At 41.1% G+C, this 17,994-nt stretch overlaps 1 protein-coding gene across 1 annotated transcript; it reads right to left on the bottom strand.

Annotated features, from left to right (window-relative positions):
- Positions 1-108: 108 nt before the first annotated feature.
- Positions 109-16,793, bottom strand: LOC308081504 (myelin-oligodendrocyte glycoprotein-like). The gene is made up of 5 exons (XM_080457881.1): positions 16,744-16,793; positions 13,663-13,755; positions 12,854-13,183; positions 11,886-11,986; positions 109-8,972 (listed from the first exon to the last, which is right to left on the bottom strand). The coding sequence occupies exons 1-5, from the start codon at positions 16,748-16,750 to the stop codon at positions 8,907-8,909; spliced, it is 597 nt and encodes a 198-aa protein (XP_080314007.1). The 5' UTR covers positions 16,751-16,793; the 3' UTR covers positions 109-8,906.
- Between the last annotated feature and the right edge of the window lie 1,201 nt (positions 16,794-17,994).

The raw sequence follows: 17,994 nt of genomic DNA, 5'->3' as shown, positions 1-17,994 counted from the left end.
GGGGGCTGAGGTCTATCCCCCAGAGTTAGTGTCGAAGTGTCCATGGGCAAGACACTGAACCTAATTGCTCCAGATGAGCAGATTGGTGCCTTGCATGGTTTCCTCCGCCGTCGGTGTGTGAATGTGTGTGTGAATTAAGCAATATTACACGAGAGGGTGTGCTTTACCGTCATTATTGGCACGCCAGTGATGCGGTCAGGAACGAGGCGGAGCCGAGTTCCGCAAGCATCACTGAAGTGCCAATAATGTAGGTAAATCACACCCTCGAGTGTAATATTGCGATTATACAACAGTTACCAACAAAACACGTCCAAATGTATTCATATTGTGGGGCAATTCATAATAAAAATGTTTTGCTATTATCCGTTTCCCTGTAAAGAGAAGAGTTTATTTGACTGAGACATTAAATAGTCCCTGTAGCAGCGCTCTGAGGCAGTGTCTCATCAACACAGCTGATTCCAGTAGGCTATATGCTCCGTCGTACGACCGTGTCACGTGGCCAAAATAACTGATCTACAAGCTGACAACGCGTCGCGATGGCGACGCGTTGTGAACTTGTAGATCGGCTATTTTCGCCGTATTTTCAACCGTAAGTCCACCAAATAAATCAAAATTAACAACATAGTCCATTTTGCATAGCTGTTTGTTCTCCGGTGGCGGCGGTGGGTCAGGCTACTGTCTGTTTGTTTTCCTACCGTGGGACAGCGTGACGTCACAGCACAGCTGTGCCATATATGGTCTAATCAGGTGCGGACTGCAGTGAGGAGTGATTTATTAATGTGATTAGGCCCGTGCTATCATGCTGGTTTGAAGCACGGCTAGATAGCTATTTCAACCAATCAGATTGCTTGGTTGGAACTACCTCTTGTATAATGGGTGAATGTACAGTGTCTTGTATAAAGGCACTATATAAATGCACCTTTTTGAGCAGGGAAAATATGTTTGTCTCTCAGCTTGCCTATACTGAATGTCTCTCCCTCCATACATAATACCTAAACCCTGATTGAAGAGAATCAAGAGGGGTTTATTTGTCACTTACACAAGTACAGTACAAGCAGCAAAATGTTGGTGGGACATATGTTCCACTGAGACTGAACCCCAAGCTCCCAATCTCAGGGTGGACACTTTAATCACAAGGCCACTGAGCTGGTAAAAGTAGGAAAGCTTGTGGTTTAGACAAATGTTAGGTTCCCTAATCACTATTTACCTGGTATGACAACCTTGTTTAGAGGCACTGCACTGTTCTCTCTGCACTCCATTTATGTTTAATTTACCTTGTTGTGACTAGTGTTCATGCTTAGGCTACTCTGCTTATCCCCATCTCACACTTGTCACTTTGGTCTGTTGTTCATAATAATAGACCCCTGGATGACTTGATTGACCAATCACAATCGAGAATTCAACAAATATCTTTATGTTGGCCAGTCCTTCTCATGCTACATTTTGTGCTGTATTATTTTATTGTGTTACAGATGGAGATTGAATGAAGAAGAGAGAGGAAGAGCATACCTCCTCCATTCTGTGAAAGTGGCTATTTTTAGCCACTATTTTTAAGTATTGAAATCTCAAGCGCATGGGGGCAAAGCAGGGTTAAATCATCACAAGACCCGGACCGCTGGCCTAGAGGTCCGGGCACTAAGGCTCTAACATAGCCTGACAGCGCATCACCGGTTCGAGTCCCGTTCCTCACAATCTTTGCTGCATGTCTCTCCCCATCTCTCTCTCCCTGTTTCCTATCCATCTCCACTTAGACTATCAGAAAAGCCCCCAAAAATATATTTAAAAAATAATAATCAAAGAATCAACACAGGGCCCGGGACTAATCATCTTTCTAAGCCCCCCTATGAACCACATAGACACTTATATCCATTCTCTCAAACACAACATCCCATAGCTCAGACAGTGACACAAACTCACCACACCCAATAAACTAGGCCTTAAACTTCTTAAAGTCATCATATTGATTACACAACGCATCAAATATGCAAAGGCGACTATCTAAACAGACTGGAAGTGGCGAAGGAGTCCACTACAAGCATTGTCTGCATGCATTTGGTGCTGCTCAAACCACAACATTGAATGAAGGCCAGGCCTCATATTTGCAGGCTATACAAATATAAATTAACACTGTAAGCCATGCACGGCCCGGGGGCCACATGCGGCCCCAACCTTCACTTAATGCGGCCCGCAGGTTAATATCGGAATACTGATTATTGATTTCAGCTGTTACAATTCCAAACACGCAAACATGACCCGCTTTAATTACTTGAGTCTATATTAGTAGCTTAATGACTAGTAAATTCTATTGTCTTTTTTATGTCTAATGTATTTGTATTTAAGTTCATAAAGTTAACATAATGACTAGTACATTCTATTGTCTTTTTTTATGTCTAATGTATTTGTATTTAAGTTCATAAAGTTAACATAAGTATAATTGAAATTAAATAAAAATGTTACTTTTCAGGATTCCAATTCAAAAATAGCAGATCTACAAGCTCAAGAGTGCGACACGCTACTTTTGCGTGACAAAGAATGGCATTAATTTATAATTACACCCCTGCTGTAAGCCATACTGTAGCCTATTTGACTTAGGGCATGTACACACTGTAGGACTTTTATAGTGGTCTGGGAGTCATCTGATCGTTAAACATTTCACACTACAGGAGTTTATTTCTTGAAATCGGCTGTCATATATCGTTATGGTTTTCACGCTATAGATTGATCTCCGACCAGGGATTACACAATGTATCCTAGTTCACTAGGATACGATCCAGACCGAAACATACATTAGTTTTTTCCAATTCATTTTAACTGACGTCTCATGAAAATGTGCACGGCTCCTGTGATATATGCTCGAGACTGAGACAGGACACTATTGATTGACATAAAATAATGAATTCTCTATTTCTCTGTACAGTATGTCTCTATCTCTCTCTGAAACAAGTCAACTAGCTTAAAAGTGCGCAATGCAACTCAGAAATAGTGTTGCCATGTCCGCTTATTATAAACGACTTTGGGCTTGTTTTTCTGTAGAGTTGCTTGTAAATATTGTTTTTTGCAGGTTGCGTTTTTTGGGCTTATTTGTGTAGTTGCTTATTTGGCCTTGTTTTCTAATGTTGTTTAAACCAGTGGTTTAAACAACACATAACATGTATTTGTACGTAGCATGCAATGAATGGCTTTTTCATTATAAACAACCAACACCAACACAGAAGCTCAGAAGATTTGTTTATCTAAATAAATTAAATAAACGATGAAAATCGGTTAGTTACACAGTTCATGATAGATAGGTTTAAACAATAAGTGCAGGTGATGTCCAAACCGAACGCAACGTCCGTGTCCGCATGCAATAATAAACCGTCCGTACCGTCCTCATGTCTCCCTGACGCTCACAAATAAGAAAGTAAAAAGTTAATCTAAACGTAAAAATGAACCACAGAAAGAAAGAAAGTAATACAACAAAAAGTCCACTGTCTCTCCAACCAAAAAACAAACGATATTCCTTGCTGGATACAAAAAGAAACAAACCAGTCTCACCTAAGTAGATGACGGTCCTGGCCGGGCGTACTCCTTTCAACGGTGAGTATGGCCGTGGCTATATTCCAACGAATAGCTTTAGAGATTTAATGAATCAAACATTCCCAGGACACACGCAGAATCCCTGGCCGCTTGTCTTGCTCTGATGTTACCCCCGCGCTGGGCCGGCAACTTCCGTGTCCTTTATCCACGGATGCGTCACGGCCCCGTCACTCAATCAAACAATCAATCAATCAATCTGTTGACATTGACCCCCCAAAACATAAGCAAAACCAAAAACGGATACATCTCAGAGAGAATAGGACCTTACACATAAAGGTGGAAATTGGTTTAAAGGACTACATTGGGTCATACACTTTTAGATGACATTTTAAAATAAATCCTAATTGAATATTATGTGGCAGTGCTAAGTGGGTGCTATTAATGCTGTCTTGCTTAGGGACATTTCAACACATACACTGGGAAGAATTGGGGGACGAACCAAGGGACGGGCCATCTGATTCCCAGATGGCCTTGATACCAATTCAGCTATGGTCACTTGATCTACAAGCTATCAATGCATCGTGTGACACATAGATCGGTTCTTTTCGGCAAGTGACCGAATTTTATTTGTTGATTCACTTCCTGCTCATCCGGAGCTCCCTAGTGGTCAGCCGTGTTATTTTTTATTTTTCAATTACTTATATATTAGTTTTCTTTTGGAGGGGGATGAAAAAAAAATACAATAAAAAAATATAATACAATTAATGAAAAGAGTAATGGAAAAAACATGGCCCCCTCGAGTATTAGGAGGGCAGGATGAGTCACCAGAACCACGGACGGTGTTTTCGATGAATCTATCATGGTTAAAATGGAGTTTGATGTTACAATGGGTTTGTATAGGAAGGGGGCGTGTCTGATAAAATGAATATCAAATATCTAAATACTGAATGAAGCAACTTAAAAACTCACAAAAGTCTGAATAGACAACCCAAACATGTTTGAAAGTGAAATATCCCTTTAACTGTCTGTATATTAAAAAAAAGTTTCATAGTGCCGCTTTAAAATATTTTCATATGTGCAAATATTTTTTAATATAATTGTCGTCCTTGTGTCAGAGCTGTTAATCAACATCGTTATGACATCATAACAGCGTTGCATATGCAATGTTATTAAATACATTACTGTGAAATGAAGTGTTAATTTACTTTGTTGTCAGACATGGAATAGGACTCAGACCCAAACACAGATGAACAGTTTTCAGCTGAGACATTTTGCAAAGTCAGTCAGTCAGTCAGTCAGTCAGTCAGTCAGTCTGTCTGTCTGTGGAATGCCATGTTTGATACTGATGAAGAGTCTGTTTAGTTGACTATCCTCAAAGAAGGAATTCATAAAATATGTTTTCATCTGAAGACGTATTGCTTTAGTTTTAATTATGGTCGTTTGAACCACTGGGGAACTATTGATCAGAATTGCCTGTGTTGCGTTTTGTTTATATCTACCTCTCCTACTAAAACACACCAGTCCTACCATCAGGGGCTGTTGATTTACCGTTGTAAATTCATAGTAAATTATTCATTCAAAATATATATTCATAGGTTGTCATAGTAAAGTAATTCAATAAACTATAACTCAGTCAAAGAGCTTTCTGTAATTACTCGTAGTAGCTAAAAACGTTCAATGGGTGACTATTATGGTGTCACACTTGGATCTACAGGGGCATACATTGGGCATTAGTTAGATATAAAGCACATTTAAAATCAAATGCTTGTTTTTTGTGGTGAATGTTTTATTATTTGCTTTCTGTCAGTATGCACATTCAAGTATTTTTATAATGGAAATCAGCTTTGGGCTGTGAGATAATGCCTAAAATGTCACTAATGTCACTAGAGGGCGCCACGTGACTGATGAACTGAGGGAACCATATGGAGATGTTGACCTGTTTGGTTGCTTGCTTTCACCTTAAGCCACATTTTTGACCAATCTGCAAATCTGCAAAATGAAGTGATGAACTACTACTACTATCCTTGATAGAGACAGTGGTGCTCATGGTACCATCGGGTTGCAAGAAACAAAAGACATCAATGTCAGTGCACTCAATCCAGAGTTTTGTTGCCCCTCTTCAGACTGATTGAGTGGTGGTAGGTCAGCTCTCACCAGTTGGTTTCTCAAATATTAGAGTGCTGGGTCAGATGCAATAATGTTCCAACACAGGCTGGGTGGCACCTGTCAGCAGGGAGTGTTGGGCGGGAGGAGTAGGACAAAGGCTCTACATCCTCCTGGCGGGGGCCCCTCACTGGTAGGTGAGTCAGTAGGATACAATTGCAGTGACAGCTGCCTGTCACAGGAGACATGACCTGTGTCCCTTTTATGCCCATATTATGGAGATCCCCGTTGTCATCAGTATCAGTCGGTTGCAGAAACATGAGCCCCCCCCCGCCTCCCCCAACAAATTAGGTACAAATGATCTCGAGTCATGTGACAATGACTGTAACACAGGGTTTGAAAAAAGAAAAGCCATATCATAAACCCAACATCCACCCCCAAATTGGAGTCACATGTTCAGGGGCTTCTATATGCCAATATGGTGGCTGTGATGATGCATCGCTCCAATGAACAGCAGCGGCCAATGAAGTATTTAAGTGTATGTATATCTATGCTGAGTTACTGCCGCCCTAATGTGAATGACTGAGAGAAGTCCTTATAATCAAGCAAATCAGTTTTGCAAACAGCTATGTAGAGTTGGGCTGAATGCTGAGGGGATGTGGGTATTGTAGCTTGTCTCTCTTACATTGCACGTACTGGCAGATTTCAAACTAGTGTAAAAATTCAGTTATCAAGACAAGATTCTGTTTTTTTCCCCTCAAAAATACAGTCAATTGTTTAGTTTTTTAGAACAAATTCAACAATTCAAGAGATTCTACCATGTCATCAGATTTTTTTTTTTGCATTTATGTTCAGGAACATTACTTGACCGTACGCGTCCTTTGTGTACCGTATTAGTCAGTTTAAGGTAACTACACAACCCATAGCTCTATCAAACCTTAATGATGCTTTAATAGCATGTAGTTTTAAATAGCATGATGGTCACATTCCTTGCATGCGTGTGAGTAAGTGTGTCACCACCAGCATATCAATTGAAACTCGGTGAGGATGCGCCACGATGTGACTCGTTGTGAGCTTGTATATCTGCTATTTTCAATATTTCTGAAACATTTATTTTTCTAATTCATGAACTTTCTTTGATTGTTGTATTTATCTATGAAATTATTTTGAAAAATGTTTGAATTTGTTTTTAATTTATGAAAATGTTTGACATTTTTGACAATTATTTTGAAATAATAATAATTAAAAACAAATTGTAGGAAACAAAAACATAAAGGGATATTAAAGGCAGGTACAGACTGCAGGACCTTAAAGTGGTCGGGGGGTCATCTGATCGTTAAGCATAACACACTGCAGGAGTTTATTTCTTGAAATCGGCTGTCATAATATCGTTGTGGTCTTCACAACAGGATTGATCCCCGACAAGGGCTGACACACTGTAGGATAGTTCACTAGGATGCTATCTCCAGAGTCAGACCCAATACATACATTTGAGTTTATTCCAATTCATTTTAATCGACGTATCCCGTGATATGCCTCTCTCCCTCCCTCTCCCTCTCCCCCCTATCTCGCTCTTTCTCTCTCTCTCTCTCGCACGTCAAGTGCGCAGAAGCGGTCAGTGACAGCGTTGCCATGTCCGCTTATTATAAGCGACTTTGGGCTTGTTTTTCTGTAGAGTTGCTTGTAAATATTGGTTGTTGCGGGGCTTATTTGTGTAGTTGCTTATTTGGCCTTGTTTCCTAATGTTGTTTAAACCAGTGGTTTAAACAACACATAATATGTATTTGTCCGCAGACCCCCCTTCTGTAAATATGTTGTGCCATCATAGACCCCCATATAAGATTTGTGTGGATTTGGAAAATATTCCACAATTTTCTCAAGATTTTTCTTTGAAAATAGCTGCGACGCGTTGTGAGCTTGTAGATCGGCTATTTTCAAATATCCAATGTATTTGTAAATAGGTTTAAAGTGCTCAAGTGGCCTTTTCTTGGGCTTGTTTTCATAGACCTGGTTGCTTATTTCTCTCGCAACATCTGGCAACGCTGTTCAGACAGCGTGCACATGCTGCATACACACACACACACACACACACACAGAGCTCGCTCTCGCTCTCGCTCTATGTCTCTGTCTCTCTCTCTCTCTCTCTCTGTACAATTCCTCTAAAATAAACAGCCCACCAGGCTCGCTCACTCTCTCATTTTGTTTTATAATGTTAACTTAAAGTTGTACAATGCAAAATCACAAATAACGATTTTTAGCAACCTCTGCTGGTCACTACCGTCACTGCATACAATTTCCCTAGTCCTCGATTACCCAGAATTCCATTCGTTTTCACCGGAAGCCGGAAGCGTTTCAAAAAGCGATCTTTTAATTGTTTTATACTATCTACGGATCGTTTCTCTTAGCCAGTGGAGCATTAGTTACCATGAGCTGTGCTTTCTTTTTCTGTTCTTTTTCGATCTCCCAATCCTACATTATCTTAAAATCAGCGTGAGGTTCCTTTTTGTTAATAGCGCGGTAGTTCCTGGCCAAACAGGAAACCGTTGCGGTAGTTCCTGAGGACGTCGGCCACGACGTCATGACGTTGGCCAGGAACGTCATTTTCCCGGGAAAGTCCCCCCCGTACACGTTCAATAGAAAATATATAAATAAAAGGCTTCCGGGGGTGAAATTCACGGAGTGGGTGTTGTGAAACTTTTGCCACTCGCAAAAGATATACAATTTAACTTTAGTTTTGTTGAAAACGTTACCTAGTATTACTTTAATACAGGACTGGACGGTAATATTGCGGTAGGGACTGTTTGTTGTGGTCAGATCCAGCGACGCCCCCCTAGCCACGGTGGCTGTAATGTGCTCTCATTGGCTGTAGCGTGCATCTCCTCGCAAGGTGGTCGCAGCCCCGTTCATATTGTATGATATTGTCTGCTGTCCTGTCCCAGACAGAGCTGAATATCTAACATGGTAGTTATCTGAAAACGGTCGGAAAGCCGTCGCAGAGCGGATAATAGCGGCCATATCGTCTCGCGGTGCCTTTCACACACAGCGAGCATTATCTCGCAGATCAAAGGCCGATCTGCGTCAGATCGGGAGGTTTTGTCGGCGAGCGCCAAAAAATGTCGGCGACAGCAATATCGGACCCAATCTCCTGCAGTGTGTACGGGCCCTTAGTCCCACAAATGGGTCCTGACGAAACAGTGGTCTAATTAATATACAAGGGCAATTAAAGTTTATTTAACGCTGGGAAAGGAAAGTATATCTTATCTCCTTTGGCCTACGGAGGTTGATCATGAAACCAATAACAGTATTGACACTGACACCAATGATGCCAATGGGTGGAGTGGCATTATGATCTGAAACGACAGGAAGAAAAGGACAAGAGGTTACATAAAACTCTGTTCCAGTTACTTTTAGGCCTTTGGACTGAACAAGGGATACTTGTAACACATAACCATATAGCACAAAACAACATATCACACAACACAACACCAAGACAATACATGAGCTAAAACAAACCTTTTCCCACAGATGGCATTAGTTCGAAGTAGCGATACAGGGGATGATCAGCCTTATTTGTTATTGTAAGTGCTAAGCGTGTGATGGCATTAATGTTATTAATCAGAAAGTGTAGGTGTGGGAAGTCCAATAATAATATTTAATCATAACCTTTCAAATTCATCTTAAGACAAAATAATACACTATATTAGTTACTTATTTTCTATTAGTAGTACCTTACTTGTATTCAAACTTGTTTTCTACTTTATATGTTCATTACTGGACATTACTTGTAGCATAGTCTACCACACAAACATTTCATTGCAAATCAGAGAATGAACTGATATGGAGGAGTTCTGGTAAATACTCTACGGCCCAGGACTCGAGAGGCCCGGCCGTCACATCAAATCAATGCCACAGACTTGCATGCACTATGTCGGGAGGGTGCATTTAAAGCACTGCCATCACACCCTCAGTTTCTGTCAATTGTAGACCTATATATACCACCCAAATCACGTAGGAATTACACTCAGGTTTTCTAGTTAATTAACTAAACTGATTTGAGTCATGGGCATAGGTAATAACCATTAAATAATATTGAAATGTTGCGCTGCATGAGAATTTTGTTTATTTGCACTTTCGTTAACTTAACAATATGCAAACCTGCCCCGGCTTTGACTTGTCCCGCCACTGCTTCAAATCACACCTTTTTTTGTTTTTGTTCACATGCTATAGTACTTTAACTCTTTGCCTGTTGTTGTTTTTTTGGTAGTATGTCATCTACGCCGGTGACCAACCATGTGTGCACCCATGCGTGCACGTGCGCTCGCACGTTCCCACAAGCACGCGTACAGCGATTTTCTCAGAGTTACATCATTTCACCTGAGGTTACCAATGGAACATGCTCCCTTTCACCTCTCAGCCAACCTCATCAACCTGCCCGAATGACCGCTGTGTTAGTTTATTTTCACGCATATTTGTATGTGACCCGTTCAGTCAGTATAATGTCACCAGGTGAAAAAGATATACATTTTGAAATGACAATCTGTGCTGGTGTCGCTTAACTACAACAACACCGAGCCACAGGCCTCGACAATATTCCCTCCAAATTTCTAAAAGACTCAGCCGCCTCCATTGCTCCAATCATCACCCACATAATAAACCTCTCCATCAAACAGGGACGGGTCCCTAGCGACTTCAAAATAGCAAGAGTGACCCCACTGCACAAAAAAGGAAGCAAATTAGACCCCAGCAACTACCGCCCTATTTCTATTCTTAGCTCCATCTCGAAAGTCATGGAAAAAATTGTTTATGAACAGGTTGATAAGTATCTTGCAGACAAAAATCTAATTTACAAATTCCAATCTGGTTCAGAAAAAAACACTCCACTGAATCATGCCTTCTCTATTTGAATGATTATATCAAACAAGAGGTCGACAAGGGCAAATATTGCGACATGGTCATGCTGGACCTCCAGAAGGCCTTTGACACCGTTGATCACCCAATTCTGCATGATAAGCTAAAAGCAATAGGTTTTGATGGATGTCGGCTAGCTGGATGAGATCCTATCTGGAGGGGAGGGAACAGGTGGTCGAAGTAAAAGAAACCCTACCCCCCCCCCCCCTCCCAGTGAGTTGTGGCGTTCCGCAAGGAAGTATACTAGGACCTTTACTGTTCCTGATATATGTGAACGATATGTCATCAGCTTGCGACTGCAACCTGTTCCTGTTCGCAGATGACTCGGCTCTGCTGGTCTCGGACAGGGACAGGCTGCAGGTTGAAAAATCTCTCAGCTCTGAACTCGATAAGATCCGCATCTGGCTCTCTGACAACAAACTATCTTTACACCTGGGTAAAACCGAATCCATTCTCTTTGGGTCTAGTGTTAACCTTAACAAGGCTGAGAGCTTCACAATCAAAGCGGGCGACGATGTTATCACAAGAAAGGAAGAAATTACCTACCTGGGTTCCATCTTGGAGGCAAACCTCTCCGGTGATAAGATGGCAGAAAGAGTCATCAAAAAGGTCAATCAAAGAACACGGTTTCTGTATAGGATCAACTCTCTATTCAGTAAGAATACCCTGAAGATTCTCGCAGGGGCCCTCATCCAAGGTCACTTCGACTATGCATGCTTCTCATGGTATCACAACACCACCAAGGCCTTAAAAACAAGGCTCCAGACATCCCAAAACAAACTGGTAAGGCTACTTCTTGGCCTCAATCATACAACCCATCTAACCCCTGCTCATTTTGCTAGGGTTGGATGGCTCAGGGTTGAGGACAGAGTACAGCAACTTGATATGGGCCTGGTCTACAAGATTCGACACAACATTGGGATCCCCCGGTATTTGTCAAAATACTTCCAAAACGTAAATGAAGTCCACGATCATAACACCAGAGGCAGCTCCACTGATCATGTTCAACCCAGATTATGCACAAACAAGGGAATGAACTCTTTCTCATGCTACACAACAAAAATGTGGAATGCCCTACCCAAAGGAGTAAAGGAGTGTAAAACCCTACTCACTTTCAAAACTGCCCTAAAGAATTCCAAACTGGCCCCTGTCAAAGTCTTAACCTACCCCCCCTCCTCCTAAAACTCCTAAAAAGTATTTCTTTATAAAGTATTCAATCAATCAAAACTTGAAATTGGGTTATTTGTGCGTTTGTGTAAGAGAGGCCGAGTAACACCATGATGTTATACGTATGCCTGCATCCTTGAATAAAATGCCTGTCTTAAAGTGGTTAAGTGTGAATGTACTGTACTGACCCAAGATTGTGATGTTGACCTAATGGCGTGAGCTGCATTCCTAAATGACCTCCCCAATATCTTGCTTGATTCATCCTTTTCCACACCGTGTTGTGCTGCAACTGCAAAGAGCAAAGCCACAGAATTTGTCACATGTATGTAAAAACTTCTAATTTACTCATCTGTCTTACAACAGAGCTAGAACGTTCATTCGGAAACACAGCCGGATGTCCGAACCTTAATGGCTTCGTAGGCTTGATTAGAAGTAGGTGGTGATTAGAATTAGAAGGTGCCAATGGTCAAGGTCACTGTGACAAAGTTCATTAAATTCCTTCAAAGTCTCCATTCACTACATACATACTACATGAGTCTGGACGGACACAGATGTAAACAGAACATGGTGGGCGGAGACATACAATCGTTTCTAGTTTATTGTAATAATTGTCCACTCTTCAAGGGTCAGGTAGTAGAACACTCCACAGGGGTGAACCGCATTAAAACAGTGTCTCAGTGTCTTTAAGCCATATAGATGCTTTAGGGGCCAGTGTTGAGTGGAAATCAACACTTTCCCCTAAAGCATCTGCGTGGCTTAAAGACCTCATGAGGTATCTACATTTAAATGATGAAACATATGGCTAAATTAACGACGCTACAGGACAAATGAAACAACTGCCACCACTGACACGTTGACAAGCTCCATGTCAACACATGCTAAATTAGTCAGAGTCAACAGTTTTGCATATGCCTGTACTACTATGAGGGAGTGCTAAGAAGGAAATTATATTTTTTGTATGATCTATGTTGAATGTATTTCTCACACAAGTTGTGTTTGAAGAGACAGAAGACAGCAATTTAATCAAACAATGTATTAGGGGTACATGTCAATTGTGAGATAGATGCAGGCTTCTGATTCAGATAGATACTTTTTTCACAACATTTACATTACCAGATATTTTTCAAACCAACATAGAATCAACATATTCACTTACCTACAATGAGCTGAACAACACATTCCTCAGACTGTATCATTAATGTTGGAATGGAACATGTGTAAAAGCCTCCATCAGACTCTGCTACTCCAGAGATTCTCAGGGAAACTATGCCATTGTTAAATTCTTCTACAAACACAGAGGTCCTGTCTTTATAGACAGAGTTCTTTTCTAGAGACAGTTCATAGCCGTTCCTGATGACATGGACATACTGAGGTGTCAGGTCGTTCCTGGTCCATTCCACTGTTGTTTCACTAACTGGGATTGTAATGTCGGTCTTACATGGCAGAATCACATCTTCACCAACTGCTGCAGTGACCTGACGAGGTTCTGTGGAAGACAAATCACACTTTCATTCACGATGACTTGATTCAAACATGGAATTCCCTCTTTTTTGTGGCAACGAGGCATTTCTTTCATCACAGAGTATACTTTTGGCTAGAAGGTTCCCGGTTGGATGCCCTGGACAGGCAGGATGTGAATAAGTAACTCTCAATCCCACCACTCCCTCAATACACACATTTTATGTGCTTAAGCAAGGCACTAATAATAATAATAATAATAATAATAATAATAATAATAATAATATAAATTGCTACACATTACTTATATAGATCCATTATTAACAAAGTTGCAAGGTGTTTTTACAGAACAAAATATGACAGTAGAACAATAAAAACAACATAATATGGTGGGTTGCAAGCACAATGTTGCTTTTATTGTAGTGCCACCGTCAATGCTTGGAACCCTAAATATACTTAGCAATATTGATTATTAGGTATACATAAATGTGGTGCAGTGTAATTTACCTCCAGTAGACCAGAGCAGTAGTGAAATTAGCAGGATACTTGAGGAATGCATCTGATGATAGATGACATGTTGGTACGCCCTCTTCATAATATCTAAAAGAAAGAAAGAAAGAAATTAAATTGTGATTGGTCAGAAGGTGTGCATTATTTGCACACGCACACGTGTGTGTGTGTGTGTGTGTGTGTGTGTGTGTGTGTGTGTGTGTGTGTGTGTGTGTGTGTGTGTGTGTGTGTGTGTGTGTGTGTGTGTTTGTATTACTATACTTGCAAGAACAAAAATAAGTTTTGTTGTGCAGCGATGTCACACACCAAAAAAATAGCAGATCTACAAGCTCACAACATTTTGATGTCCTCACAATAATAGTAATACAAACGTGTGTGTGTGTGTGTGTGTGTGTGTGTGTGTGTGTGTGTGTGTGTGTGTGTGTGTGTGTGAGAGAGAGAGACTTTGCATTTGCCCCTGTCTGTCCCCTAGCTGTCTGTAAGAGAAACTGTAGGGGCTTTAAATTTCGATAATGACTACCTCCCCATACATTATCCCGCTTATTACACGGCTACTTAATACATAAATAAATAAATTGACTCAAAAGTAACAACAAAACTAAGTATTTCCTTGCTTACGGCAATGAAAGTATTCCATAAGTATTGGGCTGGGCGGACAAGTTTGCCTCGGAAAACAAATGACAGTATTCCATAAGGTAACGGGAAGACTCGCCCCAAAACACACTCACCCCCATTCTATATACCGCTGGATTTGCCTGTAATACCGCCGGATTTGCCCCGGGGCGACTGTGTTTTGGGGTGAGCGTTTTGGTATTCCCCCGTTGTTGTGCCACGATAATCAAGGAAGTGCAGTGGATCAAATAGAATAACTTTTTGGTTATTGCATCGTCTATTTCTCTGGGGTTGACACCAGGCGCGTATGGTGGGTTCTAACGTGGCCAGACCGGGCCAGATTCTTAACCCCCCCCCCCCCCCCCGCCCGCGGGTGGGGGCTCGCGCAACGATGGCTGATAAGTGACAGTCTATTGAGAGAGAGAACCGGTTTGAAGGGGAAACCGGTTTTTAATGGCCACCCATTAACAATTCGGCCGAATGCAAATAAGCCCGACTTGAAAACAAAGGCGAATTTCTGTGGTTGGCTACAAGAGAATAGGGTGAGGGGGTGCTAATGTTGTTATGTTGATTTTTTGTTTTTTTCCCCCTGGGGGAGCAGTTTTCCAGACCGGGCCATGGCCCCATTGGCCTCTATGACGATACGCCCTTGGTTGACACTAAGGTCTCAGAGGCGCTTGCCCGTCGGGCAAGTACAGGTCATTTTCTACTTGCCCACAGGTCTTGCCCACTTGCCCGAAAAGTAAATCGTCCTTTATAAAATGATAGGTTAAATTTGAATTACCATTCAACACTTATTTTTTTACTTTCTACTTCCGAATTATGGGGCTGCACGATAGAAAATGTCATACCTCAATATGTATGCCAAATATCTAAATAGCTATGAATATGACTATGGGTTGAAGGTAGGGTAAGTAGGTAGGGTAAGTGATATTTTTTGGTTAAAACAAAAAGGGTTTTGTTATGGGTTAAAGCTCTATATTCTGATAGTACTCATTGCTATAGAGTGTTTGTTCAGTAACAGGGGTCTCTATGTCTCTCCAGCTCTTTGATAGACAGAAAATAAACTTCCAGTTAGGTGACACCATTTCAGCCAATCAGGAGAGAGTACCCATTTATCAGCTTCATTTTTATAATGTTCCAGTTCCAATTTTACATGCTCATTTCTTTGTGTCATCACTTCCAATTTCACTTGCTTAATCTGTATCCTGTCTGAGTTCTCTGTCCTGATTCGATAAAATTGGTATCCTGACTCGAAAAGGCATTTTCTGTTTAATAAAAAAAGCTGGAGAGACAAAATGTGCACCTGCCCGTGGGGCAACCAGATAGCAAACTTCACCTGCCCTACCATTTTATTTACCTGCCCCGGGCAGGCGGGCAGGTGTTAGTGTCAATCCCTGCACTTCAAATGTTTTCAAAAACATTATTGAGAGCAACGTTTAGTTGTAAATGACATTGGTTGTTTGTTTACATGGCTGTCATGTTGGATAAAGCATAAAACCAAGCAGCAGGTTGGCACGAGCAGGTGCTCTGAGTCTCTGATTACACAGCGGTCCGTTATAGAGCTCATCGGTCATTATCCAGAAATAATGACCGATGACTTGTAACGGTCAGATATTATATATTTGACTATTACTATTTTTTAAATCACGGGTTCTGAATGATCTCTTTAAAGATACAATTGATTAAGCTGAAAGCAATGCACTTCAATAAATAAACAGCAAATAAACACAGCCAGAAATAAAGAACGAAAGTAGTGGTCAAGTTTAACCCCTTTATCTACTACTTAAATCATCGACAGGAAAATAATACATGCATTGTATAAATGTACCAGATCGTGAAGCGGCCGATGGTAAAGTCCGCGTCTCGCGCACGTCCGCACGCACGCTCCTATTGTTCCAATATCGGTCCGTGTAGCCGCTACTTTTTTCGTGCTGTTTGGGGAGCGTTTGGGTAGCGTCTCCCAAACGCTCCCCAAACAGCACGAAAAAAGTAAATCCAATATAAATCCAAAAGAAAACTTAATCCTCTCCAGAAGCGGAATAATCAAAAGAAACGTTCAGATCTCCACGGAGAGAACAAACATATCCACGCTGGATATAAACAAAATATAAAACGATCTCACCAGTCAGAAGAATGTCCCGCGGCTCTTCCCTTTGAACGGTGAGTATTGTGCAATATACAATTGTCATTACAGTATCCTGCCCTATGCTAAGGCAAAAAAAGCGTAAGCAAAAACGCACACAATCTCTGCTTTGTTGCAGCTTGTGTTACTTTCAGAATGGAATTTCAAATGGAGAGTATGCTGCAGACTTAAATCTGCCCCTGCATGAGGCAGCGTGTTTAGGTCTACAGTACACTAATGATATGCACTACCTCAGTCACTTAAATACTGTCCAGCTGAGCTCAACCAAAGACCATATATTTCACATTTATGTTTTGAATTATATAAAAATGGCCACCTACCAGACATTTTGCCTTCACTTGCAGAGGAGACACTGAGTAATCTGAGTTTTGAGAAACAAGGGACAATGTGATTTATTCTGTAAAGGCGGAGCTACAACTCAGCACACTGAAATGACTGACGCCCTTCTGATCAGACAGACAGACACAAAGGCATTTACGCACATTTTATCAAAGATTCAACATAGGGACCAAATAAACCATACTTGGCTAGTTATAAAAACTCAATATATCACAAAAGATTAAAAATATCACCATAATATGATGTCTTTTAATTGAGCCTTTTGTTTATAAATTCCCCTTGCTGAGCTATCACAGAACACCTTGATCATGTCACCTCAATGAAAGTTAACCAAGTAAAGTGGAAACTCTGTAATTCTTACTCTGCCTGTTAACCTCATGTCAATGTGCTGTACTCTGTTGAACTCGTGTTGACCGTATGTTTTTGTCTGATGAAATTTTAACTCAGCGACAGCGTTAGTGAATGTATGTTTTTGTCACTGTTACGCTCAGTCCTCCTCACCTTCACATTCACGGCTCCTCCCCCCTCTCTGACTACTCCCTGGCTCAACTCAGCGCACCTGCTCTCCCTCACCAATCTCCACACCTGCCTTCCATTCTACAATTTATGTATTTATTTATTTATTTAACAGAGACAATGCAGATTGATCAACATGTCAGTTATCCATGTCACGTCCATGTAAATGAGCCAGAGTTAGCCAGAGTTGGCTAATTTTCATCTGTAGTCCCTGAGCAGGCTGTTAAAAAAAGTGGTATAGTTATCCATACAAAAAGAGACATCGTCAACAATACAAAACAAGTAGACATAGTACAGAAGACAAAACAAATACAGTAAAATATGAGAAGACAGTGATTAATGGAGCCGAAATTTACTCATGATTACAAATTTGGTTAGCTTTAAGCCATCTTTTAAGGTTGAATTTGAAAGTTAGATAGTTGGTGGTCTCTCTTACTTTGGTAGGAAGTAGTGATGAGCGGGTCGACCCGTAACCCGCGGGACCCGCGGGTCAACCCGCGGCGCGGGTGGGTCGAGTCAGGATTTCAGAGGAAATTATGCGGGCTACGGGTGAGCGGGTCAGCCGCTCTCACACGCAAAAAAAAAAAAAAAACCCTATTTTGAACAACATGCTTGTTTATTCAGCCCATGACAATGTTGTGCTACTGTAGACATTTAAAGGGACTTTGGGTACTTAAAAGAGCGCTATATAATATATATTTATATTCCCACCGCGG

This window comes from Gymnoscopelus braueri, assembly GCF_963280865.1.
Source record: "Gymnoscopelus braueri genome assembly, contig: SCAFFOLD_343, whole genome shotgun sequence".
NCBI lineage: Eukaryota > Metazoa > Chordata > Actinopteri > Myctophiformes > Myctophidae > Gymnoscopelus > Gymnoscopelus braueri.
The sequence above is the reverse complement of the archived record's forward strand: the minus strand, read 5'-3'. Positions and strand labels throughout refer to the sequence as shown.